The 27589-nt window shown below is 46.0% G+C and overlaps 1 protein-coding gene across 4 annotated transcripts in view; it reads right to left on the reverse strand.

Moving 5' to 3' along the window:
• Nucleotides 1-27589, reverse strand: part of LOC146785528 (glypican-5-like) — a 1360250-nt gene that overhangs the window by 1047825 nt on the left and 284836 nt on the right. For all 4 annotated transcript variants that reach the window (XM_085634654.1, XM_085634653.1, XM_085634656.1 and 1 more), the window contains exon 2: nucleotides 6308-6469. In XM_085634654.1, the coding sequence (XP_085490780.1) occupies nucleotides 6308-6469 (162 nt within the window). The remainder of the gene's footprint in view (nucleotides 1-6307; nucleotides 6470-27589) is intronic.

Raw genomic sequence — 27589 nt, forward strand, 5'->3', positions numbered from 1 at the left:
TTCCTATTGAGAGCAGGAGAAGAAATAATAGTACCCACCCATTTTTTATTCATGAAAGATAAAACAGTATCATCTATATGAGTCTCCTGAAGTAAACATATATCTGCTTAATGCGTAGCTAAATAATCTAAAACCTTAGAACGTTTAACATGGTGCCGTAAACCTTTAACGTTAAATAAAACAAATTTAATACCGTTAATATTAGACATTATCAAAGAAGAAAAAAGAGAGATAAAATAAGTGAAGAATCAGATGGATTGAAAAAAGAAAAATGACTCTACTATTGAGAAAGAGGAAAAAATGAAAGATACAAACAAACACAAAAAAAGACCAAACAACATAGAAACATAAATAGTGCTTTTGAATTGCACACACGCATGTCAGGAATGACCTGACTCTTCATGCCCTTATAATAAAGTCTATTACAGAGACTACTTATAAAGAAGTCATAAAGCATTGTGTTCAAGTATCAGTCTCAACATTTCCATGACGAGCTGTGAATGTTGATCTAAAAAGTGATGAAGATCATTTGGATCCTGAAATGACTTGGAAGAACCATCTTTTCAAACAAACCCTATTTATAACCTGAGATTCTCAGTCTTGGTTGAAGATCATCAAATTATTTGCGCATTCTAACAGTTTCAATGTTGATGAATAAAAATGTTATCCCCATTAACCATTAAAGAAGGAATGTCCATTGCTGCCTTTCTTATCAAAACTAAACGGTTATGACTCAAGACTTTAAATATAATTTGAAGAGGCTTATCCTGTCTTGGGCTGCAATAGGAAGGAATTTTATGCGCCATGTCAATCTTAGATTTTTCTGGAAACTTTATACGTAAAAGACCAGGTAATACGTTTTCCAAATACAACCTCCAGTCATTACCTTCCACATCCTAAGTCAAATTGAAAATTCACAAGTTGTAAAATTATAATAATGTAGGTCACAATAATATATAAGAAATAGGCAAGCAGGAATAAGCCGGGATAAAATATTATATGAAAATGGGAAGTTAAAACTAACTGTGGGAGTGACTAGGCCACAGCCGCACGCTTTCCTGAGAATAACTCCCCCCTCCTGACAGGAAAGCTCAACAGTACCTGGAGACATACACCGGTGAGCAGCTCAATGAAGATAACCTCTCCAAACAGGAAAGGTGAAGTACAACAAGCACATTTTTCAGAAGCTCAGTATAAAGGAAGCCTCCGCAGACTGAAACAAGTGGTAAGGCTAGCTTATATTCATTAGATATTCATCGATGAAGGGCAGGCACTGCCGCAGCTCAACGTGAGGTGGACAGCTTGATTTGAGCACTCGAGCGACTCCTTGCGCCACTCTACTTTATGCCACTCCACTCTATGTTATTCGACTCTATGACACTTCACTCTACCCCACTCTACTCAATGACACTTCACTCTACGCCACTCCACTCCATGACACTCAAATATACGCTATTGCAACACATTGTACGACATGGCACTCTATGATACGACACTGCTCTCTACTGTACGACACACCACTCCACACTACGCCACTCCACTCTATGACACGCCACTCCACTCTACTCCACTCCATTCTATGCCACTCTACTCTACGCTTTTCCACTCTATGACACTCCACTCTATGCTTCTTCACTCTATGCCACTCCACTCTACATTAATCCACTCTATGCCACTCCACTCTAAGCCACTCTGTTGTACCCCACTCCACACTATTCCACTCAACGTCACTCTACACTACGCCACTCCACTCTATGCTGCTCTCCTCTGTGCCACTCCACTCGATGCCACTCCACTCTACGTTAATCTGTTCTACGCAACTCCACTCTATGCAAACCTATTCTATCCCACTCCACATTACACCACTCCACTCTACGCTATTCTACTTTACACCACTATACACTACTTCACTCTATGCTATTTCACTCTAGGCCACACCATTATATAACACTCCAACCAACACTATTCCAGTGTAGCAGTCTACTATACGCCACTCCGCTCTACGCACACCACTCTGCACTATTACACTTATGGCACTCATCTCTATGCCACTCTCTGCCACTCCACGCTACACTATTCCACTCTATGCCACTCCACTCTACGCCATTCCACTCTATGCCATGACAGTGTACACAACACTCTACACCACTCCACCCTATACTATTCCACTCTATGCCACTTCACTCTACATCACTCCACTCTATCCTATTCCACTCTATGCTACTCCTCTCCACGCTATTTCAATTTTCGCAACTCCACTCTACGCTACTAGAATTTACCGCACTCTATGCTACTCCACTTTATTCTGTTCCACTTTACACCACTCCAGTCTACGCCACTTTAATGTACGTAACTCTATTTTATGGCTCTCCAGTCTGTGCTATTACACTCTACGCCACTCAAATCTACACCTTTACACTGTACGCCACTCCGCTCTACCTTATTCAACTCTAGACCATTCTACTTTATACCACTCCACTCTATGCCCCTCCATTCTACGCTACCTCAGTATATGCCACTCCCCTCTGCACCACTCCACTCTGCACCACTCCACTCTATGCCACACCTCTCTAGCCCACTCCAATCTATACCACTTCACTCTACCCTACTGCAATCTAAGCTATTTGACTCTACACCACTCCACTCGACACCACTCTACTCTGCACCACTCCACTCTACGCCACTCCAGTCTATGCCATCCACTGTAACACACTCTATGACACAGCTCTATATGACACAACACTCCACTCTACAGTGCGAAATTGAATTTGGAATGTTTGTGTAGTTTAAGTTTGGTTTGCATAGAAAGAATAATCAGCCTCATGCATCAAGCCAAAATCCAGTCGGTAAAATACCGATTCGCTAATAGCTCCCGGTATTGAGTTAAAAATACCCAATCCCAATGCATCAACCCAAAAGCAAAAATCGCTATTTAAGGAATCCTTAAATAGCGATTCCTTAAATAGCGATAGCATTTAAGGAATCCTAAATTGAGATTCCTTAATTTAAGGAATCTCAATTTGGGATTCCTTAAATGCAATGCATCAAAGTTAAAAAATTAGCGAATTCGCTAATAGGGGGAGCAAATTACCATGAAGATGAACTGCATGGTAATTTGCTAAAAGTTTGAAAAATGCACTTTTGTGCATTTTTCAAAGTTTCATGTTGCGCACACACATGCCCTTAGAGCATGTGTGTGTGCAACATATGTGCACATATTAATTTCAGGGCTGCAATATGGTGTCATTTTGACACCCTTGCACCCTTGAAATTGCATGAGCAATTTGCGAGAACCTACTGGTACTCGCTATTTGCTCATGCAATCTCCAATTCATTCCTATGGGCCTGGAGGCCCATAGGAATGATTGGGATGGCAGTCCTTAATTGCTACTCGCAATTTGCTAGTAGCAATTAAGGAAAGTTAAGGAATCGCTATTTGAATAACGATTCCTACATGCATAGCCTTTTGCTATTCCTTATTAGCGATTCCTTATTTTTCGCTAATAAGGAATCGCAAATGGCATTGTTGATGCATGTGCCCCAATGTACTTTTTCCTCACCATAACTAAGCATTAACCTTTTCTTTTGTTCATTGAATTTGTATGGTTTTCATATTGTTTTTGCAACATATCACAAAGTAAATCCATCATGGTCTAAGGATTACAGTAAAGTGCCATAGATAGAGTGGCATAGAGAGAATAAACCTAGAGAGAAGCTTTCAAAAGCCCCCTTCAGCAATTGCTTGTTGAAAGTGTCACTCATATTTTGGAGTAGCCCAAAAGGCAGTAGACAAAGAGGAGCAAACAGTCAGCCTTCTTCACATGGACATCATTTAGCGGTCGCCAGGGGTAGCAGCTGTGACCCCTTGTTTGCCCCATGTGACTTTTGGCACTGCCTATGTTACCCCTGGAGTCAGAGGTTGCAAAATCAGTACAAGGAAACACAATGACAGCTCCTCCTTAAGGACGTTGGTTGGAGCTCCACTCTCGTTGTTTTATCTCAATTTTTTTATTACTCTAATAATAAATACTGTTTCATTATTCACAATTAGTGTAATAAAAAAATGGAGTATAATTAGCTGGAACAAGACCATCCCTGGCAACTGAGGTGAGTGAAAACAATGTTTTTAAATGCATGTGTGTGCGTGCATGTGGTTGTGTATTTATGTGAGATAGTGTGTGTAAGTGTGAATGAAACTGAGGGTCAGAAGGCGTGTGATGTCACTTCTGCTACCTTTGAGATTTTGGTGAATTGATGTTAATGCTTCTTCAGTGAATGCTTTTTTAGAATTGTCATTCACATTTTGAGCACATAGGGAGCTCTGGGTAGTACACAGGTTTTAGGTAGAAAGAAGTGTCTTTATATGGAACAAACACTCCACATCACTAAAGACAGTCTAAAACTGCTCACCTCAAATATCAGTTTTTTAACATAGCTTTAAAGCATATGATTAGCATAGGTCTATCCCCGCTAACGTAAAAAAGTGCAAAGTCCTTTACCATTTTTGCAGCAATGTTTTAAGCATAGCAGATTAACTGGTGCCGCAAACACCAAACTGAAAAATGGCAAAAGCCTTTTAACACTCTAGACACATAACTACAGCTTTGGATTGATAAAATGCCATCAAAGCCAACCGGGAGTGAATAAAAGCAGTCCCAGGCGTATAGGGAAGAGACCTCCACATACTGGGAACTATCCAAAGCTGTGTCTCTCTGTCGAGCTCCAATAAGAGTGAAACCCTGTCAGGGTCTGCCTTTATTCATCCCGGGTTGTCTTGGATGGTATGCAGGCTAATCAATTGTGAGATGGACAGACTTCAGAGGTATCAGACATCACTGCAATAGACAGAGGGACATGTTTTACTATAACATCATAGAGATGCAGGGTAGGCAGACCAGAAAGCAAAGGCACACTACAAAGAAGAGAGTTGGAAAATCCAGGAAATTATGTGAATTCTGTAGTTTCAAATAGACCAGCCCACATTTGAAATGATTAAGAGGCCATGAGGGTTCGAGCAGAGTCAGCTACACAGCCAGAGTCAGCTACACAGCCAGAGACAGCTACACATCCAGAGTCAGCTACACAGCCACAGTCAGCTACACATCCAGAGTCAGCTACACAGCCAGAGTCAGCTACACAGCCAGAGTCAGCTACACAGCCAGAGTCAGCTACACAGCCACAGTCAGCTACACAGCCAGAGTCAGCTACACAGCCAGAGTCAGCTACACAGCCAGAGACAGCTACACATCCAGAGTCAGCTACACAGCCAGAGTCAGCTACACAGCCAGAGTCAGCTACACAGCCAGAGTCAGCTACACATCCAGAGTCAGCTACACAGCCAGAGTCAGCTACACATCCAGAGTCAGCTACACAGCCAGAGTCAGCTACACAGCCACAGTCAGCTACACAGCCACAGTCAGCTACACAGCCACAGTCAGCTACACAGCCAGAGTCAGCTACACAGCCAGAGTCAGCTACACATCCAGAGTCAGCTACACAGCCAGAGTCAGCTACACATCCAGAGTCAGCTACACATCCAGAGTCAGCTACACAGCCAGAGTCAGCTACACAGCCAGAGTCAGCTACACAGCCAGAGACAGCTACACATCCAGAGTCAGCTACACAGCCAGAGTCAGCTACACATCCAGAGTCAGCTACACAGCCAGAGTCAGCTACACATCCAGAGTCAGCTACACATCCAGAGTCAGCTACACATCCAGAGTCAGCTACACAGCCAGAGTCAGCTACACAACCAGAGTCAGCTACACAGCCAGAGTCAGCTACACAGCCAGAGTCAGCTACACATCCAGAGTCAGCTACACAGCCAGAGTCAGCTACACATCCAGAGTCAGCTACACATCCAGAGTCAGCTACACAGCCAGAGTCAGCTACACAGCCAGAGTCAGCTACACATCCAGAGTCAGCTACACATCCAGAGTCAGCTACACAGCCAGAGTCAGCTACACAGCCAGAGTCAGCTACACATCCAGAGTCAGCTACACATCCAGAGTCAGCTACACATCCAGAGTCAGCTACACATCCAGAGTCAGCTACACATCCAGAGTCAGCTACACAGCCAGAGTCAGCTACACAGCCAGAGTCAGCTACACAGCCAGAGTCAGCTACAGACCCCATTCACCAGACATGTAGCTTAAAGTTCTCAAGCCACGTGGTTATTGAGATACATCAGATTATTGTCAACTCTCCAAATTTTCCTTTTAGCCAAATGGCTTCACAACACTGCTTGGCTGCACGCATAATGTATCTTGAGACAGTCCTTAGAGGGCTAATAAAGTTATTTTCTTACCTTGAAATTCAGTGATGTGATCAACAATCAAAAACTTGAGCTCAAAGTTCAGCGACCGTATGCCCTGAACTAGTTCCCTCCGAACAGCTGCTTGATAGAACTCTTCCATCTTTTTGGTGCAGCAGGTAGGTGCTGTCAGATGACATATCTGAAGATCTGACTCTGTTGGAGAAACACAAATCAGCAAGAAAGGTTCTTTAAAGTGTGAAGAGTAAGGAACATTCTTAACTATAGTTTATTGTCACCTGCACATTCAAGAACCGTTAACAGTAGTACAGCAATAAATAGTAGTGTAATGTGTATAGTATGTGGATGATGCAGTCGGTCTGGAACAAAGAGGTGCTACAACAAACATTGGCAAAGACAACAGGTTTGTGTTTTGTAAAGTGCATGCACACATACTCAGATCACCACCTCCACAAGTGCCAATTGTTAACCGTTCAACAGATGTGCAGGCACAAATGCCGCAGGGCGACGGTCATATAGAACCCTGTGCAGCAGCAGAGAGAGGGTGATCTGTGCATCAGCAGAGCACAGATTGATGCACGACAGACGCGGGATGATGTGAGGCAGTAGGGGTAGCGAGTGTTTGCTCCCTGTGATCACTCTTTATGAATCACTGAAGAGTACTGGGTGGGTGAGGGGCTTCAGATTTGCAATGCATGTAGTGGCTCAGGGGAGCAGCAGCTCACAGTAGTACTTGTGAAAATGCTTTGTACTCTAAATCCGGGAAGCACTGTGGGCCTCATTTATGAGGCACCAGCGGCACTTTTGAGCCGCCGAAGCATCACTTTATTTATGCTCTAGTTGCGCAATCTGCCACAGCATAATTACAAGGCTATGCAAAGCCACTTTTTGTGGCTTTTCATGGCCTTGGAAATATGTGCCTCTTACACACAGAACACTGCGTGAAAGGGGCGTTACATGGGTGTTGCTGCGGGTGTTCCCACGCAAAGCCCACAGAGCTGAAGCATTCCCAGATTTACGAGGAATCGTAAACCTAGGAGTGCATGAAAGGCGTTGGAGTGATGCAACAAGGAGAAATACAATCATTGAGAAAATGGCATCAATTATTTTTTCCCTTTCTGCACAAAAACAATCATCCCCTCAATGCAGACACCCTTGCAACATGGCACATGCGTGCCTGCGTTGGTGCATGGCTGTTGTTTGTGTGCCGGCACAGGGGAGGACAGGAATGCACCATATCTTGTAGATAAGACTCATTCCTGCCCTTTTCTTTTGATGCACGACAGTGCATGCCGTGCATCAAAAGTTTGTAAATGAGGCCCTTGTGCTGAACATCAAGGAGGAATTGGGTATTTTGCATAAGGTGATGGATGCTGTGCAGCACATAAGCACATGATGATGAAAAATGTGTGCACTTTAAGGTGGCACATAAGCAAGTACAAAAGACGGAGCATGCCCTTGCACTATGTTATGGTTTTGTATGATGCAACTAGCAAATCCTCAATTTTTGGAAAATTGCTATTAGCATGCTGAGTTTTCAATCCTAAAAATATTATGGAAAAATAATGCAGTGTTCTGAAGAAAAAATAGCCAGACTGGGGTGAAGGTGTCACACATGGCTTGGGACCATGGCAGCTGTAAACATTAATGGATCTTTAATAGATAAAAAGTGTATATTTCATCCGTAAGATTGACAAAATTAGTATGTGTTTGTTTTGCTGCTTTAAAAGACTGTTTTTGTTATGCTTAATTCGGAACAAAAACAATCTTTTCAGTAAAAATTTCACATTTTTGCACTTACCGTATTCCAGTGCTTAATTTGTAAAACAAAAATATAAGTGCTAGGGCTCAGGTCAGGAGTCCAGTGCAGCTCGCACCACCCAGTGCCCCTATGTGAACGGCCAATGACAACCAACAGAACTACTAACCATCACACTGCTACAAGCGTGAAAATTCAGAATATTCCAGTCCACCCAACAGTAGAACAATAGCTTGGGCACCGGTTTTTGTCATTTAAATATATATCTTGACTTATTAAACAAGTGTTTTTGTGCTTATCTTTGAATTTGACAAACAGCGTCGCCATGTGGCGGACTGTCATAAGTCACTCAGGTGCCAGTACCAAGCATCAGAGAGCACCGGCTCAAATTCAGCACTGCTATGTCTGTCTCAGACTTTCATTGGCCATTTCAAAATGTTATAAGGAATGTTTCATGTAAGCATGAAGGCTATGCAGAGTTATTATATGTTATCAATAATTTCCTTGATTTGCGAATACTCAAACATTTTGCTTTGTTGTTAAAAGTTTATAATGTGCGCTACAAACATAATTGAAAAAAGGTGCCACAAAATATTGAAAGACGTATGCATTATTTTGAAGGTTTTCACTAAGCAGGTTTTTTCCACTATTTAGCAGTGTTTACTTTTCTTTTCAAAACAATGGTTTTATTTATTAAAACGTCTTAAAGGGCCACAAGAAGCTGGATCTGTTTGGCCCTCATTACGAAAAGCCGAGGAGTTGGTGTGATATTTCTGGCACTTGATATAATCTAACTCTGCCGAGTCAGAATTTATCGAATGCGCAAAATACCACCCACGTATGACTTTCAGGGAATAACATGCAGATTTTGGTGCTTACAACTTTGAAGCCGCCCCATGTTTCGCAGTGCAGGCGGCACCGCCTGCACTTTTAAGGGGGATTAAATATCCCCTTGCAGGAGGGTGCAGTGAATGACTGTACCTGCCTGCAAGAGAATGTTTGGGGGGTCCATGGGACCCCCTTTCCTTTGTCCAGAGGGCTGCCATCAGGGAGCCCACTGAAGGTGGGCGACCTTTTAGGTGGCGCACTGTCAGTGCACCTCTTGACAGTTTCTTTGCCTCTGCGCTGCCATCTATATTACAGCGCTGGCACAGAGGCAAAGAGAGTCCCTCATTTGCACACCCTCTGGTGATAGCTCTGGCACTTTATGTGCACCCGTGCTATCAGTATTACAGAAGGGGACACATACGCGTCTGCAGCCCCTTCTGTAATACCAAATGCCCGTTGCACCCCTGGGGCACTTCTGTAATATGGCCCAAGGAGGTTTAATATGCCGATATATAGACAAAACTCGTGAATGCTAAATGTGTGGTAACCACAAGCAGGGCCGGACTGGGAACCAAAACCGGCCCTGGCAGATTGCCCCAACCTAGATGACAGCATGTTGTCAGTATCTTCCATCCATACCCCTTCGGTTCAGTGGAATTCCCTGGAAGGATGACTTCTCCTTAATCTGTCTGGGGTATTCAGTCCTATCAGTAGATCATGGCCTGATTGACAACTGATCCACAAGTCAGCACCTCAGGGACAGATTTTGTCAAATGCACTTTTTTATGTCTTTCTCCTTCTAGATGTTCAATTAAATGTATGCATCGTCGAACCAACTACAGGTACAAGTATTATACTGCAGAAAATTACCAAAATATGGTATGTCATCACTGGGTTATGTCTCGCCGATCTGAAGCTTCTTGCTTCTCAGAAGCATGACAATCCATACATGTTTAAGGGATCACATTTAAACTCCACAAACAATGAAAATAAACCAAAGCGATTCAACCCTGCAGCCCCCAGACAAACCTCCACTAATCTCTGTCCTGTCACCAGACTCTTGTGGTAGTTTTCATCTGCCCCTATTACCCAGCCACCAGTCCCTTGGTGGCCACATCCTTGACCGCACTCTTATCTGAATCAGTATGTGCAGCTTTAAGGTGGTGACACCAGGACGTCTTTAACAATAAAGACTTCTGCAAGTTGATAATCTGAGTCAGTCTGTCTCTAACTCAGGGGTCTGTCACGCCATGGCACTATTCCAGAGGTTTATAGTTGAGCCAGTTTAAGATTATGCATTTTTTGGAGGCTATTGCACGTACCTTTGGAATGTATTTACCTCACTGCTTTTCGGTAAGCAGGTCTGATCTGATCATGATGTGTTGTATGACCTACTCATACAAAATCGCTTTGAGAGTTAGCCATGGGTGTCTAAGGGCCCAATTATGAGTTTGGTGGCCCTGGAGCGGGTCACCACACCACTGCTCTGCTCCAGGACCGCCAAACAGGGCCATCGCCCGCTGCCAAGATTACGAGTTTTTTGTGGTCTGGTGGGCAGCCAGCAAGGGGGTCCGGCGGTGGTGCTTTTCAAAGGCACCCATGTATGCCTAGGAAAGGCACTGCCGCAGGACTGCCACAGTGCCTTCCAACACGGCATGTACTGTGAAGTCCATGCTGTGCTGGAACTGGGGGTGAATGCACACAGAGGGACACAACATGTGCGCCCCTGCATGAAACTATGCATGGGGCACAACCATCAGCAGTTTCATGGAGGAAGTACCTTTATGGCACAACTGGCAGTACTGAAATTCGCAATATGCTTGACGAGTGAGCCCCTGACCACCGCAACCCCGTCAGGAAATGCAGTTCCCTGGCAGCTGTAGTGTTGCAATGTAATATGGCAGTGGCTAAACCGCCACCCCCAGCCCCCGCGAGTCTGGCAAACCTTTGATCACCAGACTCGTAATCAGGCCATAAGGGTCTTCTATAGAATTAGAATGCAACTAAAAACTCTCAAAATGCAGGTCTATATGATCTAAATTCACCTGCACGCAGCAATGGGGCTTGGAGCCATTTGCTGGGTTTCTCACAGAAATGACAGAAAAAAATAAAGTGTTTGGTGTATTGTGCTGAGTAGTTATCACAAGGACATGGAGGAAACCATTTTTGCCACAAACCCTTCACCGGAAGGACACCCTATAGTGCACCAAACTGGACCTAAACCTTGTGAGGAGGAATATGTGGTGTACATTTAAGACAATGACAAGGTGTGGCTTCATTATACTGGTGGTCACGGTCTCTGTAGAAGTGTGCACTGAGGATTGCAAGGACTCTGCCTCCGTGCATTTATCAAAGAATAATGATTTCAGTGTGTCGTTGGAGCAATGATCCTTTTGGTCAGATTTAAGTCAGATTTTGGGTGTCTCAATCATGTCAAAACCACCTTTGATGTATTTGAACCAAGGAGTTCGATAGACATGCTCCAAAACTAGGCAATGCGACATAATTATTCTGCAACGTTTTCCCCTTTATGCCATATCGATAACCAGAGTACTAGCGGCTGTAGCTTGATATAATCCTCCAAAGAAGCAACCAGTATTTCAGTGTGCCAGATATAGTTGGAAGTGCTGTTGAGAACAGAGGGAAGTCTTCAAAGGAATAGTCCTGGAGCAGGCTGCCACGCCTCCACCCCGCTCCAGGACCACCAAAATCGAGGCCCGCCCGCCAGATTAGGAGTAATCTCATGGTCTGCTGGGCGGTCCTCTGGTGTCCCCACAGCGGTGCCTGATTAAAAGGCACTGTAAGGGCCCCCTTTGTCTCCTCACTGCCACAGTTTTCATGGTGCATTCACGCCATCAGCATATTAGAGCCTCTCACTGCCTAGCCACAGCTGCGGGATCCATAATCCCAAGTGGTTTTGACGGCCCTGTGGCCGTCCCACCATCATAATCGTAATACGACGGGTGGACCGCCAGTCTGGCAATCCAGGGACCACCACCACGGGTTCAGCAGACTCGCAATCAGGCCGTAAATCTGTTGCAGAACAAGATAAGCTCTATGTACACAAAATTCAGCCCCATCAATTGCATCAGAGATGAATTTGCTCCTGTAGATAGTCAGCATCTCATTTAAGAGTTTTGAGCCTTACATGCTGGAAAACCTAAATAGTGCTTGAATTGTACATTCAAAATGTAGTCCCCTAGCATTACATACTTGATTCCATCTTAGGGCTGAATCAAAAAGGACCCCTAAATATTGACCTTCTGTATTGGGGTTCCACACACAAAATGGGCATTGGTTTATCTTTTCATAATCAGTGGATGTCAGTGACAAAAAATGTGCTTCTTTCAATGTCTAACCCTTTCTCTTCTGATTGATGTATTCCCTTTTCTCACTATATAAAATAAGGTCTGCCTCATAGAAACCTTCACTCAACTGTCTTTGTCTTCCGTGCGTTTCTCCTATTGTCAATTAAATCACAACATTTCCTATACTGGATCTTTACTCGACTGTTTCACCTTTTCCCAAAATCTTAAGTAGGTTACTGTTACCTACAGCAACAGCCATACATATGTTTCCCTTACATGTGCTCCCATACTTATCTTAAGCGTGAGAGTATATAACATGAGCTAGAGAGACTACATATTAGTAATGTTTGTTTATGAGGCTGTGAGAGGGGAATATGGGCATCAGCCTCAGGATTTCATAGTAGAGACGTCATTCACTGTCCGGAGACTTGTATGTCTAGTTAACAAGGCAAGAATCTAGGACTGGCATCAGAAACTGGAAGTATAACCACGAGCGTATGTAACTGCTTACACACACTCCAATTATCTAAAGGCCATATTAAGAGTTTGGCAGTGTGGGAGAGGGACCGCCCCACTTATGCATGTAGGAACCGTCTGCCAGATCAGGAGTTTTCTCCTGTCTGACGGGCAGTTCTATGGGGTTCCCAGGGCAGTGCCTATGAAATAGGCACTACAATGGGAACATCAAAGGCAGTACCTGAATGGCATGGACTGCTCCAGTCAATGCAGTGCAGGTACTGGTGTGCATGCACACAGGCGGGCACATGGTGTGAGGCACAAGGCATGTAGGGCCTCCTTTGTTTCCTCACCACTATACTTTTCATGGCGGTTGCACCATCATTAAAAGTGTGGTGGTGAGCAAACTCGTAACATGCTTGGCAGGGACGCAGCAGCCCGTCAACCATAGTGCAGCCTCAGAAACGTCCAGCAACCACCAGGGATCGGCGGTTCCCTGGTGGTTGCAGCAGATCTGGTGGTCCCAGTGTGGCCCGATCGCTCTAGTCATAATAGGGCGGTTGGGAGACCGCCACCATGAGTGACTCATAACAAGGCCCTAAATATTGATCTAGCAATATGGGCTAACTTTCGTTCTATTCAGCTTGTTTTTCATATAATTTTACTGGAGAAATAGCAATACATTAAGTCCTTGTAGGGTTGCAGCTGACAAGTGGATATTTGTTTAATTTTGCTTATATATTATTATGAAGGTGAATGAAGAAATGCACCTGCCATATCAGTATGAACATTGCTATGATACAAGTGGGAGGCACATATGAAAAAAGGGACTCTTTAGGGGCAGATGGACCGGCATCAAACAGGGATTCCTAGTCCTGTCTAGTGAGAGGTATGCAGATGCTGCTGTGTCTTACTTTTGCAACACTTGTGGCTAACTTTGAACTCTAGAAGAAAGCCGGAAGTCAGGAGCAGTTAGATTATTCCTGCATTTTAGGACCACTACAAGAGTTACAGCTGCTCATGGCAAATTCTTTGGGAATTGGGCCCCAAGTGCCTTTGCGCGCCAATATGACTTACCAGTGACCCACATCTCCCTCGATGTTTGACAGTTACATGAATTCCAAAATTGATCAATATGAGGTTCTACTATATTACCGCTAGAAGGCTCCACTTCCTATCTTACATCAGCATTCACTTTCAGAGAGTTTAAAAAAAATATTTTCTTACACTTTATAATCCCAACAAGGGGCTCATTCAACTCCCAGTGTAGGTATGGAGATTGTACTTTTTAATTCAGTTATTTTCAATACTGCACTCTCACTCATATTAAATTAGGCAAAGAGATTTCCTTTGAGAACAACAGTGTCAACAGATGATGAGAGACAATCTGTACTAGTCGTGAACCAACACTGAGGGGCCTTCACACCACGACTGGTCAGTGAGTGACTGCATCTCAGGTTCATTCAATATGTTCACGACAGAATCTAAATATTCTGGGGCAGATTTACAACCCCCTTGCGCCACTTTTGCGTCACTTTTCCCATGTTAAAAATGACGCAAAAGTGGCGCAAGGGGCTTGTAAATCTGCCCCTCTATTTTTAGTGAGTGGTTAAGTCAATGAGAGCTGTTTGCATGATTCAGAAAATCTGGTCGAGGCTAGAAGAACTGTACCATGACTCAATGGTGCTTGACATCCCAGGATACCAGGGAGAAAAGACAAAACCCATCCCTGATACTGCTCGGCTCCAGGATGAAGAAAAACACCATCTGAACATTGTTGGAAGTCCTTTTACACTTGCTTGTGAATATTCCTTCAAGCACAAGTGAGCAGGTTTTCACTACATTTATTTAGGATTTGCTTGATCACTCCTCTGAAGCACTCATTGGAATCTCCACTCGTTGCCTAGGCTAACAAGCACTATACTTACACCTTTTCCAGTGCACGCTTTAATTATACAAACACCTAATTCAAAGCTTATTTCGAGGACAAAGATTTTGTCTATGTCTATATGTGATTAATGTCAAATGTCTAAATATTTTCATGCCCCTTTTCGAAGTCAACTATTTAAGTAAATACATATAGTCCACTCTCGTTAATCTAGGGCTAAAAAACAATCAGGGAATGCATTGACTCTTTGAAGTGATTTCTTTCCACTGTTAGCATCATGGAGTAGCACAGTCACCAGATAGTTTACATCTGTTCACGGTGAGTGTAAAATAGACTAAGAAATAATGCATTCCATATCAGTGGATGTTCTTCGACTCGTTTAATCAAGATGTGGAATGGTGTATTAAATAAACTCCCCTTTTCTCCAGTGGATGTTTTACATGTTTTATGGGTGGAATAGAATACCATAATCTGTTATATCGTTCAGTGGCTTTGGTGGCCCTCCTTTACGTCAGCTACAGTACAAAATATTACAAAATGCATTAAAAATAAAGCTGTCAGAAATAAAACTGTGTTAACAACAGTGTCCAGCTAGCTCAATTACATCAAAATTGTTAAAGGCATGAACCACTTTATTAATCGCGTACATGAGCAGGTGAAGAGAGTATAAAAAGCCATAGCGCGAGCGTGCAGTAGATAGATTAGTACATTAAGATTCATGGAGATTGCTTGTCAGAGAGCACATTACATTAGCTTTATCAATAGGGAGCTGCTCGGTTTTAAAAGGAATCTCTTTCAGTGGAATATTTCCCAGGGGTCCCATGTTTCACAATGCCCGTCATCGACCACAACGGGCTGACGTGTAACCTACGTGGAAATCTGTTGCTGTTCACTGAAGATATATAGGCCCTCATTATGAGTGAAAAGGTATGTGGGTGCAGTAACACCGCCCCAGAGAAATACCAATAATGCAAGGTACGGATTTTTCTCAGTGTACTTTTACTTCTCCATTCCAAACGTCTTTAAGGGTTAATCTGCGAAATAGAAGTTTGCACACCCAAATATCGTAAGGGTTCCTTCTTTTTAGCCAGGTTTCCGTGTGCAAATTTCAGCAAGATATTCTTGGCGAAATCTACATGGGTAAAATTCTCGGATGGGCAGTCATTTCTGCACATCCTATAATGCTGCACCCAGAATGGCGGCCATATTGTTTTCTGGCTCTCCAGTGCTTGTGTGTGTTTATATTATATACTGCCCACGTGGTACTGACTTGGGTCATTCACACTGCTCGCATGATGCACCTCTATCCTGACATGCTGAATGTACGATATCTCTGTACTGGTCAAAAGCCCATCGGCCATTTTCAGGTGGTCGTCATTAGTCGCTCCACCATGGAGGGGTGGGGGACCAAAGAAGTTGGTAATGACCGGAAGTGGTCATGTGTTATGGGACAGAGGGGAGGGGGCAGAGTAGAGACCTTTAAAAGTGATCTACCCCCCAGTGACCACCTCTTTGTCACCTGATGTGCTTCGGGAGCAGGACTGAATGTTTGCCACCCACCCACCCCAACATATCTACATGGGTGACCATCGTAGCCGTGTAATGACATTAAGTTGCCCAGTTGGCCACCTCCTTCAGGAGAAGCCTTTCAGGGGTGAGGCTGATTGGAAGGAGGGCTGACCTGCTGGTGGCCCTAACCTTCTAGCCCTACCTCGGGTACCCGGGAGCTTATGTGGGGCATGACCAGGAGCCATGGGATGCCCCAGCAGGGACCAATGCACTATGCGGTCCCTGGAGCTGTCAGAAATATTTGATGGGAAAGGCTCTCACCTGCTCTTTCTCTACTATGTTGCCCCCAAATGGGGATGTAAATAGTATATGTGCAGTACCGTGTCCAGGTTTGCTGTGTATTTTGCAATATTTTGTATTGTGTAATGCCATTTTGTTTACAGTGGTTTGTACCACCTTGTTTCATGTGGAGTAAATTTGCTAAGTCCTAACCCAAGAAGTTGAGTCTGTTGCCTTTGTGAGGGGGCGATGGGACCAAGCAGTATGTAAGCACGCTATAACCTTATAACTCTTTGTAAAAATACCTATCATCAGCATACCTTGCGCTCTTTTAAAAATCACAGCACAGAACTGGATAAATGAAGTCCTTTAATCATTGAGTCCTCTATGTGTTCCAATTTCTTGTTCAATTAACTATGAAATTAATAGGAGACGGCAATTCTGTGGTATATTGCACACACACACCGTGCATTAAAGATATTTTTAAGGAGAATTCTGAAAATGTGGTACTATTATGGTAATGAGTCATGGGCACACACAGGAAAGGTAGTAACAATGCCAGGGCCTCATGGGGTGAAATAAAGAGCCCCTTTATTCAAAAAACAAACTGGAGTTGAATCTGCTTAAGAATTCTGAGATTTTTAATTTTCCAGATCAGTTTCTACCTCTTTGAATTCTGCTGCATGGAAGAAAAACATTGGGATGCTTGGTTAGCAGGATTGGGCTGCCTGTCGAATATTCACAGGTAAAGCAACAACAAACCCTGCATGGCTGGATTCCTGCTTGTGCAAATTATTCAAACTACATCCCCCTAGTGTACCCCCCCTTTAAGATATCTCTGCATTAATAATTGAAAAATGGACATCGAACTCATATACTTTTTTTTTAAACGGTAATGCATTGGAATAAACAAAAAATACACTAGTGAGTACTTTTATCAACATGATTGCAGGGATTGGAACAGTGAAACCGGAAAATATACACTTTTTCTAACATAATGCTAGTTTGAGTAAAATAACAAAAATCCGGCCATTGGACACATCTAGGGGTATATTCTCAAGAACGTGTGATAACCATCGCAAAAGTTACTTAACGCAATCCTCAACATCGCAGTCCATCGCGGGAAATTTACACTGTGTTAACCATGTATTCACAAAACGGCGGTACCATACGATATTCCACAGATAACGAGTCAACTGATCACGAGCAAATCAACGCCACACCGCAAAAATGCGAACGCAAAAAAGCTGCGATGAGGCCAATCGCAATACAAAAATCAGCAAAAACCATCTACAGGCCTGCAATTCACACGCGCCAGGCGGGAACAATCACCATAAAAGTAGCAAAAAAACTGACAAACAAATGCCAAACAACAGCCAAGCACAATGGATGCTGCCGGAGCATGTACGGAGGAGAACCAGAACCCCACAAGCCACCCGGAGGACCTGCCTGGGACCTCGGGGTCAGGGAAGGGCAAGGAGAAGAGGAGTAGGAAGAAGTGCTTCAGTCCGCAGGAAAACAGGATCCTGATAACGGAGGTGGTCGTAACACCATCAACTACTGTTCGTCACCTCCACTGTGTCATTGGCAACAAAAAATGGACTATGACAGTCCATCATGGACAAGGTGAATGCAGTAGGAGTGCTGAAGAGGACAATGGAAGAGGTCAAGAGGCGCTGGAATGACGTCAAGCACAAAACAAAGCTGAAACTCGCCAACAACCGGAATGCAGCAATGCAGACTGGAGGTGGGAGTCCTACTCACAGGAGGAGCTGGACGACATGAAGGAAATGGTGTCCACAGTCATCAGTGGGGAGACCGTGGCAGGAGTTGGGGGACCGGACACTGCTCAACAGGACCGGACACAACAGCACCAGGGTGAGTAACGACCAGGGACTGGGGGAGATGGGCAAAATGGCACACTTGCACAATTGAGCTGAGCACATCTGCGGACAAACCATGCCCCAGACCCCAACTCCCACCAAGAGAACAATGTACCCAAGTATGCTACATGTCAGCACTGTACAAGCACAGACGTCAAAGGCACACAGCATGAAAGGGATAAGGGGCAGCAAAACAGAGTAGCAGGGGCCACCCCCCCAATGCAGCACACACACATAACAAGCAGAGCACATCAACACTGACAACAAAGTGGCACAAACCCCAACACATCCACAACAGAACACATGACACAACTGGCGCCCACTGGGTGTAGACACTGGCTGATTACAAGTGGCATTGCAGGAAAATGTGAGTAGACAATACACAAGTTCAAACACGCATCTGTGATGTTTTCGAAATGTCCACTGTCCCGCAGCAAATAGGCAGGCCCTCCAAATCAGCCACGATATACACAGTCATGCAGTCTGTATGTGAACATGTACAATCCTACTACACACATGTGAACACATTGTCAAACTGCATCTCCCCTTCACATTGCAGAGGGATAGTCAACACCTCCTGCAGAGCAGCACAAACCTCTCTTTTCTGATGACGAAGAGGACCACCAGAGCTTCGACGCCCTCCGAGAGTTCATTGACCGTCTCGCAGCCCACCTCCAGGAGCAGGGCAGCCCAGCTGCAACGGGGACACCCCACCCCCTGCACAGACCACACAGCAGGCAGCACCCACCACCATGGCTGCCTCCCAGGACCCCCACAAAGAACAAATGGCCTTCCAACGCCTTGTGTTGGGATGCCAGGAGCAGCTGGCTGAACAGATGCGGGTGGGCTTCGACCGCATGGCAGACAAACTAGATGCCATACGTGGGTGTCTAAGTCCCATCAGGGACCACTCACTGTCCCTAACGGACACCCACAGTCCGCTCCATGCACTCCAACGAACCATGGCTGACATCGCCAGAGTCCTGACTCTGAGACTAGAACGACTGTCTAGTCAGAGTGGCTCCAGTGAGCTTGCCCGGGAGTTGGGACTCATGCGGAGGCTCAAGGAGAACATGGAGTGGGCCAATGCGGAAAGAGCGGCTGCCAAGGCTGCACACCAGTGAGAGGTAGCTGGGTTCTACAATGACCTCAAAACCATCCTCATGGCATTGCTGCCACAAGGCCTGGCGCCGATGCATGCTGCTGCTACCACTACATCCACATCTCCTCCCCCTGAAGTGTCAGTGCCACACAGTGCGGCAGACATTCCACCTCCGGCCCCTGAGGTGTCACTGCCACACAGTGCTGGAGAAAAGCCAGCACCACCCACACGTGAGGGACATGACACAGCAGAGGACGAAGATGCAGCTGAAACTGCCTTACTGGTACGGAGAAAACTGTAGCATTCATCTGCGCCACATGTCCGGTTTCAGCTTGATTCTGCCCTCTGCATCATCACCTTCCACTGTCTGCCAATACACTCTACGACACTCACCTTGGACCTCGCAATGGACTGCCATTTTCTGTATGATCGCCAATGACATAGCTAACAGACTGCGGACTGAACTCTTCCTCTTCCTTTGGTCTTGTCATTCCCTGAAGGACTCCCGGCTGGCCCTCCATGGGCCAACATTTGAAAGTGGGGTTTGCATGGCCCTGTACTGCTCCAGATGCAACACTCCACTGAATGGGCAATAAACATTCTAAATCACACAGATTTGTTGTGTCTGTGGTCTTTCAAGTGTGGTAGTATGGATGAATGTAGGGTCAGTGAATTCCTCTTACGTCCATGTGGCTCATGTCGTTGGACTTGGGTAACAGGGTGACACATTGCTGAATGTTGTCCGGGTGGCGCCGACACAACCACAGCGGCACACACATTTGTTACTTCCTTGTCCAGCCCCGTATGGAACAATGCCCAGAGCCCCGGGGTCATTGTTCAAACCCTTACGCTGGACTGGCATATGCCAGGCCAGCCCACTCTGCTTACGCTCACGGGGGGTACGACAACGCTACATGTCCCAGGTCTTCCCTGTAGGGATCTGCTGGTCACAGGTCTAGTTGTCAGCATGCCACAGCCACTCCCTCACGACTGGTGTACACCCACACCACACCCATCCAGCACACGCGTCACAGCACATGTGACCCTGCCAATAAAAAAAGGCCAGGCGCATGTGCTTGATGCCATTTCCAACCTCTCTCTGGATGTATCCGTGGGATGTGCATGTAGGCATGGGGGCCCAGGGTCCTGCGACATCACATTCCGCAGGCCCGGAGGTGACATGATGGCATCCGCACCACGTGATCCAATCATAGAGGGTCCATGACTGGTGGGGCACAGACTTGGTGGCACCGGATACCCTGCGGCCAGCACAGGCACACCGCCACGGGACGGTGATTTTCGGTGCACTGAGGTAGGGGCACCGTAAGTGCTGAGCGGGTGTGCAGCCTGCGACGATGCCCTGTCCCGGCGGTCCGGACTGCTCAGGTTTTGTGTGCCCTGCTGGACCGTAGTGTAGGCCTGAGCCAGCGGACAGCGGGGGCCTACTGCCATGTGGCGTGGCCTCACGGGTCACAGAGTTAGTGGCACCTCAAGGACTGAGCGGGTGTGCAGCCTGCGATGAGGCCGGGTGCACTGGTATGTCCTCTGCAATGGTGAAATCAAGATCCAGCACCAAAAGTGAGACCTGGTGGTCTGCAGAGTGGGGCTGCATGATGTGGAGGGTGCCATGTCCGTGGGCCCCGGGCTTGTGGCTTGCAGCGGCACGTGGTGGGCCCTCATTGCTACACGCCAAGGGCGGAAGGTGAGCAGTGAGGCCAAGGTGTGCAGGGGCAGGCATGCACCGCTGGATGGTGGGAGGGGCTGGGGTGCAGCTGCCTGGGTGAGCAGGGCGGGCATGCACCGCTGGGCGGCGGGAGGGGCTGGGGTGCAGCTGCTTGGGTGCACAGGGGCGGACAGGCGATGATGTTGTGTGCACTTGTATGTTCTGTGCCATTCATTTATTTGGACTCAGTTACAGATGACCGGTCTGTCTCAGATGTGGGACCTGGTGAACTGAACTACATACCGGCATGTGGTTGGAGACACACCGGTGGCAGCAGGTAAACAGTGTGGCCTGGGTGCGCAGTGTCGGCACTCTCTCTCCCTGCCCCTCTCTTCTTTTCTCTATCTCTCTCTCCCCCTCTCTGTCCGTCTATCTCTCTCCCCCCTCTCTGTCCATCTATCTCTCTCTCCCTCTCTTCTCTCTCTCTCCTTCACTCTCTCTCTGTCCCTTGATGTGCGCAGGACACACCTTCTCATCCTGATTTTTGTCTTGCATGCTGTGACCTATGGAATGTCCCGAGGGGAGCCGCCATGTGTCTTCATTTCTGTTCTGTGTTTATTTTAATCAATTTTCATTTGTTGCTTTGAAGGTGAATGTGTGATGCTCATTTTTGTGACGACACATGCATGTCACCAGATGTGATTGTGCGACATCAGGCGGATTATTTGGTGCATGATTCCATGTAGTTGATGTGGCATGTCTTTGCCTGGGGGGGTGCCGGGGAGGGGGGGTCCTGGGGGTGGTGGCGGTGGGTGTTGTGGCCCTCTTGGGTGTCCGGCATGCATGTTCAGTGGCTCCATGGCATCTGTTGTTCTTCAGGTGTGGCTCTGGGCTGGGCTCCCTTTTCTATTGTAGGCTGCTGTCCGACTTTGCACCAGGTCAAAGCAGGTGTTAATTTTCTGCTGCTAACGCGCCCTATCGCATGTTTCGTGGTCCTTTCACCGATGTGGCTGATCGTTGAGAATGTTGTGGAGTGGTGTTTTCGCTGCTTTTTGCATGGGAACGCCTACTCTGCATCTCATTAGCGATAGTTGCCGGGGTCATCTGTGGCATTGTTTTTTGTGGCTGCTATCACAGGTAAACTGGTGCTATGGGCTGTTAGCACCAGCTTGGGAATGGGGTGATACATTTATCGCGAGTTTGGCTGCGCTAAAGTGCCGTGAACTCGGCGATAGCTCCTTGAGAATATTGCCCCTACAGTCTAGGTGGAGCAGACTAAGAAAAATTGGTAATTTAATCGTAAATGCTCTTAAAATTAGAGCGTGTGAAATCTGCATCGTTGCCCTTTGCGTAATTTCATGTAATTTTTTTTAGAGTAAAATGCTTCCCCATTTACATTTTGGGCGCAAGTGTGCATTTTGGGCTACAAATCCTGCACAAACATTCAAAAAGTGCTGCGAACAACAGCCGCTTGTGTTCTGGGGTTTTGCGTTGTTCTCTGCTCCCGTGGTAAACTTGATTGCGCAAGGTGGCATAATGATGTTGGGTTGTGAATGTCATGTAACAAGCGTAATTTCACCAAAAGTGGCAAGTGGGCTGTTATATGCAGTATTGACATATTCCACTGAACACTATTCAAGTTATTATGCTCTCAGATAAGGCTTTGTTTTCCCTTACATATGGGAATCAAGGCCATGCAATAACCCCGTAAGGATGAGGACTTCATGTATTGCGTGAGCTATGTGTACACTTCACATTCTGTGTATATAAGGAGCCAAGTTAGAGCAGAAGTTTCAGAGTTGGGGCTGCCCTTAGCAGGTCTTTACTGTTTGGTAGTAATGTTTACAAATTGCTCTAGCCGCAACCTACAATAATGCAGTCTGTAGCTTGGCTCCTTTACGGCTATTCAACCTCCTAACATATTCGAGGTCCAGTAACTACACTTGGCTGCACCCTGCTTTGTCTCTCAGCATTGGCAGGCTCTTGTTTAGTAGGGCATCCCTCGTCTCTCTGTGGTTTAGGATATGTGTGTGATCACCAGATTCCTCCCATCTTCCCCCGGGCAAAGCACCCTGTTGTACGTAATCTATGGTAGTTCATTCTTGAGCTTCACTGTATATTCTGCGGGTCTTGCGGTTGTGACAGCACTGCCAGACATTACCCCCTCATAGGTCCACTTCGTCCCAGTCATTACAATATGAGGCAGTCCCGCCTGCCAACAGGCACTCTAGCATGCTAGATTTTTTTTTCCATAGAAAAAAGGCCCTTCCCACCCACCTCCATGCCTGCTAGTAACAAGACCCCACACAACAAAAGAGGGGGGTTGGAAAGGACATGACTGGGATGAGGAGGACCTTAATCGGGGTAATGAAGATTACCAGAAAGTAATGAGACCTTTCCCATCTTGGCCTCAGCCTTTTTCTTTATCATATCGTATGGGAGGAGAAACCTTTCGGTCTCCATTGTTCTGCTTGCCTTGCTTGGTTGGCCGATTGTAGCAATTGGAGCTCATCCTACAAGGCAGCAAAGGCAAATCATTTTTGGTTTCCCTATTAAGCAGTGTTGCTGTTGCTCTCATGAGGGTTGGAGCCAGAAGGTTGTATTTGAAGATTTATCTTGTCACTGCGAGGGGTCTTTTGACCCAAGATTGGAATACAGAAGCTTGTGCATGGATGTCTGGCCGTACTTCTCCTAGAATTCAGAGCTCTGCTGAGCCCACTCTCTTTGACCGCCCAGCCGCAATGTACGCACTGCTGGAATGATTAGGTGCTCCCTGTTCATATAGTCCTGATGAAGACCCCACTCTAAGGCTTGAATCACCTTGAACATTTTAGGGATTGAAACGTTGACTACTGCTACTGCACAAGCCCAACAACTGAAATTCATTATCAGTGTCTTTGAAATGCAATGTGTTATAAATGGAACAATTGACCTGTGATAGGGCGGATTGGTCTCACTATGTGAATTTGATGTAAATATGTCACATCACCTTACCCTTGTCCGCCACCCTTGTTACTCACTTTGATCCCATACACCCCGAACTTTCCCTTCTCACAGTAGAGCACCTTTTTTCAAAAATACTTGAATTGATTCTAGATGAAGAGCAACTGCGTTGCCGAAACTGAAGTGAAAATTGCTTTGAAAATAAATTGCTACTATGACCAATTGTTTATTGTACTGTAATTTTGACCTGGTCTGGTAGCATTTCCGGTAGCCCCATTGATACTTAACATCCTACAAGGCAGCACAGGTAAATCAGTTTTGGTTTCCCTACTAAGCAGTGTTGCTGTTGGCATTTGTTTGGGTAAAGGCTATGTAGGCCTTGCATGTGCGTTTTTTGACACTTAGCTCGCCAATGATTCTCATTCTCTTTGGCATTTCCTTTGCAAACTACCAATCAATTGGCTCTGTGCCTTTATTGCCAGCAGATCAGGTGCCAGAACCTTATATCCGGTTCCTCTAGCCCTCCTGCTCCAGCCCCAAGTCTCATACGGCATGTGATTCTCTTCTGGGGGATGTGGTGGACCTCTTCTCTTGCTGGGTTTTTCCTGTGAGTTGCACGTCACCCCTTGTGTCTGTGATGACCTTCGTGACTCTGCTGTTGCTCCATCGAGACTTTGAGGGAAAGACATAAATCCTCAGGTGAGGTGTGCTAGCCAGCAGCCAGTGATTGGTGATTGGTTACTATCTGTCAGGCTTGCTACTACCGCAGCTACTGCTGGGGCTAATGTTTGCGGTCTCATTTCCCTCTGCTCTGAAGTCCTCCTTGGGGGATGAGTTCTTTACAGACTTTGGATTACATGTTAGATTGCCCAAATTCCTCTAGATCCTAGCTTTTACATACTAGCTGCTCTGTCTGGCACATTGAGTAGCTATAGCTTCAACCTCCTCCTCTTGTGTTCGCTATTTTCTACGATCAATAAATCTAAGTATAGATTTGTAGTCAGTTTGGCACAGTGAATGTTGCTTCTGTGTTATTTGTGTTCGGTTACATGGGTTCATGATTTTCGACTTCTCACATCAATGTATTTGAGCCTGCATATACCATGGGAAAAGTATTTTTTGAAAAACTGCAATATTGATTGTTGAACATGGTCCTCTCTGAAGGGTAATCTCCAGACTTGTTGCCTTCCCCCCTCCTCTTTTGCTGATTAGTTGTTTTGGCTCTAGGACTCAGTGTTCTTAATCACTGCTAACTAGTGCTAAAGCGCTTGCGCTCACTCCCTAAAACATGGTAAAATTGTCTCGAACCTGATTGGCATATTTCATTTACTTATAACCCCTTGTAAAGTGGTATACCATATGCCCAGAGTGGTAACTTAAATGCTACTACTGGATCTGCAGTTTACTGTACCACCCATTTAAGTAGCCCTTTAAAAGATGTCTCAGGCCTGCAGTAACAGCATGTGTATGGTCTAAAACTGCCAATTCGACCTGGCGAAATAAACCCCTTGTCAAACCTAAAACTCCCTTATTAATACAAATGTCATCCCTAAGGTAGGCCCTAATCGTCCCATAGGTGCACTGCATTTAAAAAGTTGGGCATGTGCATTTGAGTTTTACGTGTCCTGGTAGGGAAACAACTATCATATTCATCTTTCACTATTGTGAGGCCCACCTCTTCCATAGCATAACATTGGGTTACCTTATTATATGTAATAAGTGATAGCTTTTGTTTGATAGCAGGTAGAAAGATCATGATTGGTGTCTAAGAAATTGTAATGTAAAAGCTGGATTTTGAGTCACATTTCTGAAAATGCCACTTTTAGAAAGTTGGCATTTTCTTGACCTAACCATTTGGTGCCTGCAGCCGGTTTCCTGGGTCACATAAATAGGTGTAGCTGGCAGTTGGCCTTTGTGTATTCTTCCCAGACAGCTGCACAATAGAGGGCCTGGGTGTTGGCAGAGAGGCCATCCAAGCAGGATTGGGAGGAGGGGCAGAGCTGTGCATAGTCCTACTTGCACTTCAAAGACTCTGTCTCAGTTTACACACAAATAACTTCACACTAGCCTATTGTGCCCCCAGACAAACTGGAACTACAGCAGGGAGGCAGGAGACTGCAGAACCAACAGCCACAAATGCTGCTCCCAGAGTGCTGGTGTAACTAACAGCAGCAGGAAAACAATTGAAATATCCGCTCCCAGCGAGCGGCAGCAGTTTCCCTGTTTTACTGTTTGCTCTCGCTTTGCGGATTATAGCTCCGTCCAGGCGACAGCAAACTACTATGTCCCGAGGGTGGGCACGTCGAGACGTAGGTAGCTGGCCCTGGGGGGTGTCAGTCCCCAGGGCCATTAATGGTTCCAGAAGGGGGGCCGCACAGCCCCTCTCCTTTCCTATTGCTGGGCCTGCCCCAGGCAGGTACTGGCCCCCGGGGTCAAAAAAGGTCCAGGGAGAGGTGCCGCACAGCCCCCCTCCTGATTCTAAAATTGGCCTCGCCCCTGGGAGGTGGTGGTCCCCGAGGCCGTAAATGGCCAGGGAGGGGGGGCCATGTGCCCCCCTTTTAGCTAAATTGGAATGGCCCTGGGAAGGCGGTGGTGACTGGCATAAAGGGCTCTGGAGGGGGTTCGCACAGACCCCCTCCCCTAGTATTTAATTTTTGGACTTGCTCCAGGGAGGTGGTATTCCCCGTGCTCATACATTATTAATGCCCCTTGACCTGGCCCACCCGGGGGTAAATGTAAAATGTAAATTGATACTTGTATAGCGCACTACTCACCCGCAAGGGTCTCAAGGCGCTTGTACGAATACCGCTGTGGAACCCATCCTGGCTTTCCCTGTGAGGCGTCCACTCTTGGGCACCCCCAAGGTGGAGGCCAGGCATCCTTAGCATTGTGGGGGCCGTTGTGGAGATTAGGCAAGCTATTGCCCAGAGTTGCATAGTGGGACTTCATGATTGGAATAGGCACCGAGGCGAGAATTATCAGGTCTGTGGAATTTTTGAGCACAAGAACCGCCGAGGCGGGGAATTGAACCCTGGTCCCGGGCTAGACCTCTGCATCAGGGTCTACCGCTCTAATCATTGAGCCACACTTCTTTGCAATCAGAAACAAGCGCAGAAGACCGTGTGTGGGTTTTTCTTTTCAATTTTGCTACAAATTCACAGATCCACCTTAGATTTTGCAGCAAAATTGAGAAAATATGCTTTTTAACCCTGGCAGGGTCCCTGGGGGACTCCACCACCAGGCCTCGGGGGTCAGGGTATTCCTACCCTACCCCCTTTTTAAAAAAACCTTTTTTTAATATGGCTACCAGCACTTCCTGGTTGAAGTTTTTGACAGCCAATCAGATCTCAGCACGAGATCTCTTGGATCCTTAGAGGGTTCGCATCCCTAGATATCTATATTTCTTTTTTCTTTAATGACTACGCAACTACTGAACGGATGAACACCAAACCTCAAAAAAGGCTATTTCTGGACCAACACCTACCTCCCAGCCAAATTTGGTATAATTCTGTCCAGCAGCTCGGTCTGTAGTTGTGTTCATAATTGCCATGGGAAATTGCATGGGAAACACACTTTTATTGACCCTCCCTTTTTCTCAGCCCCCACCTGATGAATCACCCCAAAATAGTCATGCACGTTTTGGGGGAAATTTGGCAAAAATTCATCAAATGGCACCAAAGTTATATGCAAGTCAAAA

This window comes from Triturus cristatus, chromosome 11 (genome assembly GCF_964204655.1).
Source record: "Triturus cristatus chromosome 11, aTriCri1.1, whole genome shotgun sequence".
Lineage (NCBI taxonomy): Eukaryota > Metazoa > Chordata > Amphibia > Caudata > Salamandridae > Triturus > Triturus cristatus.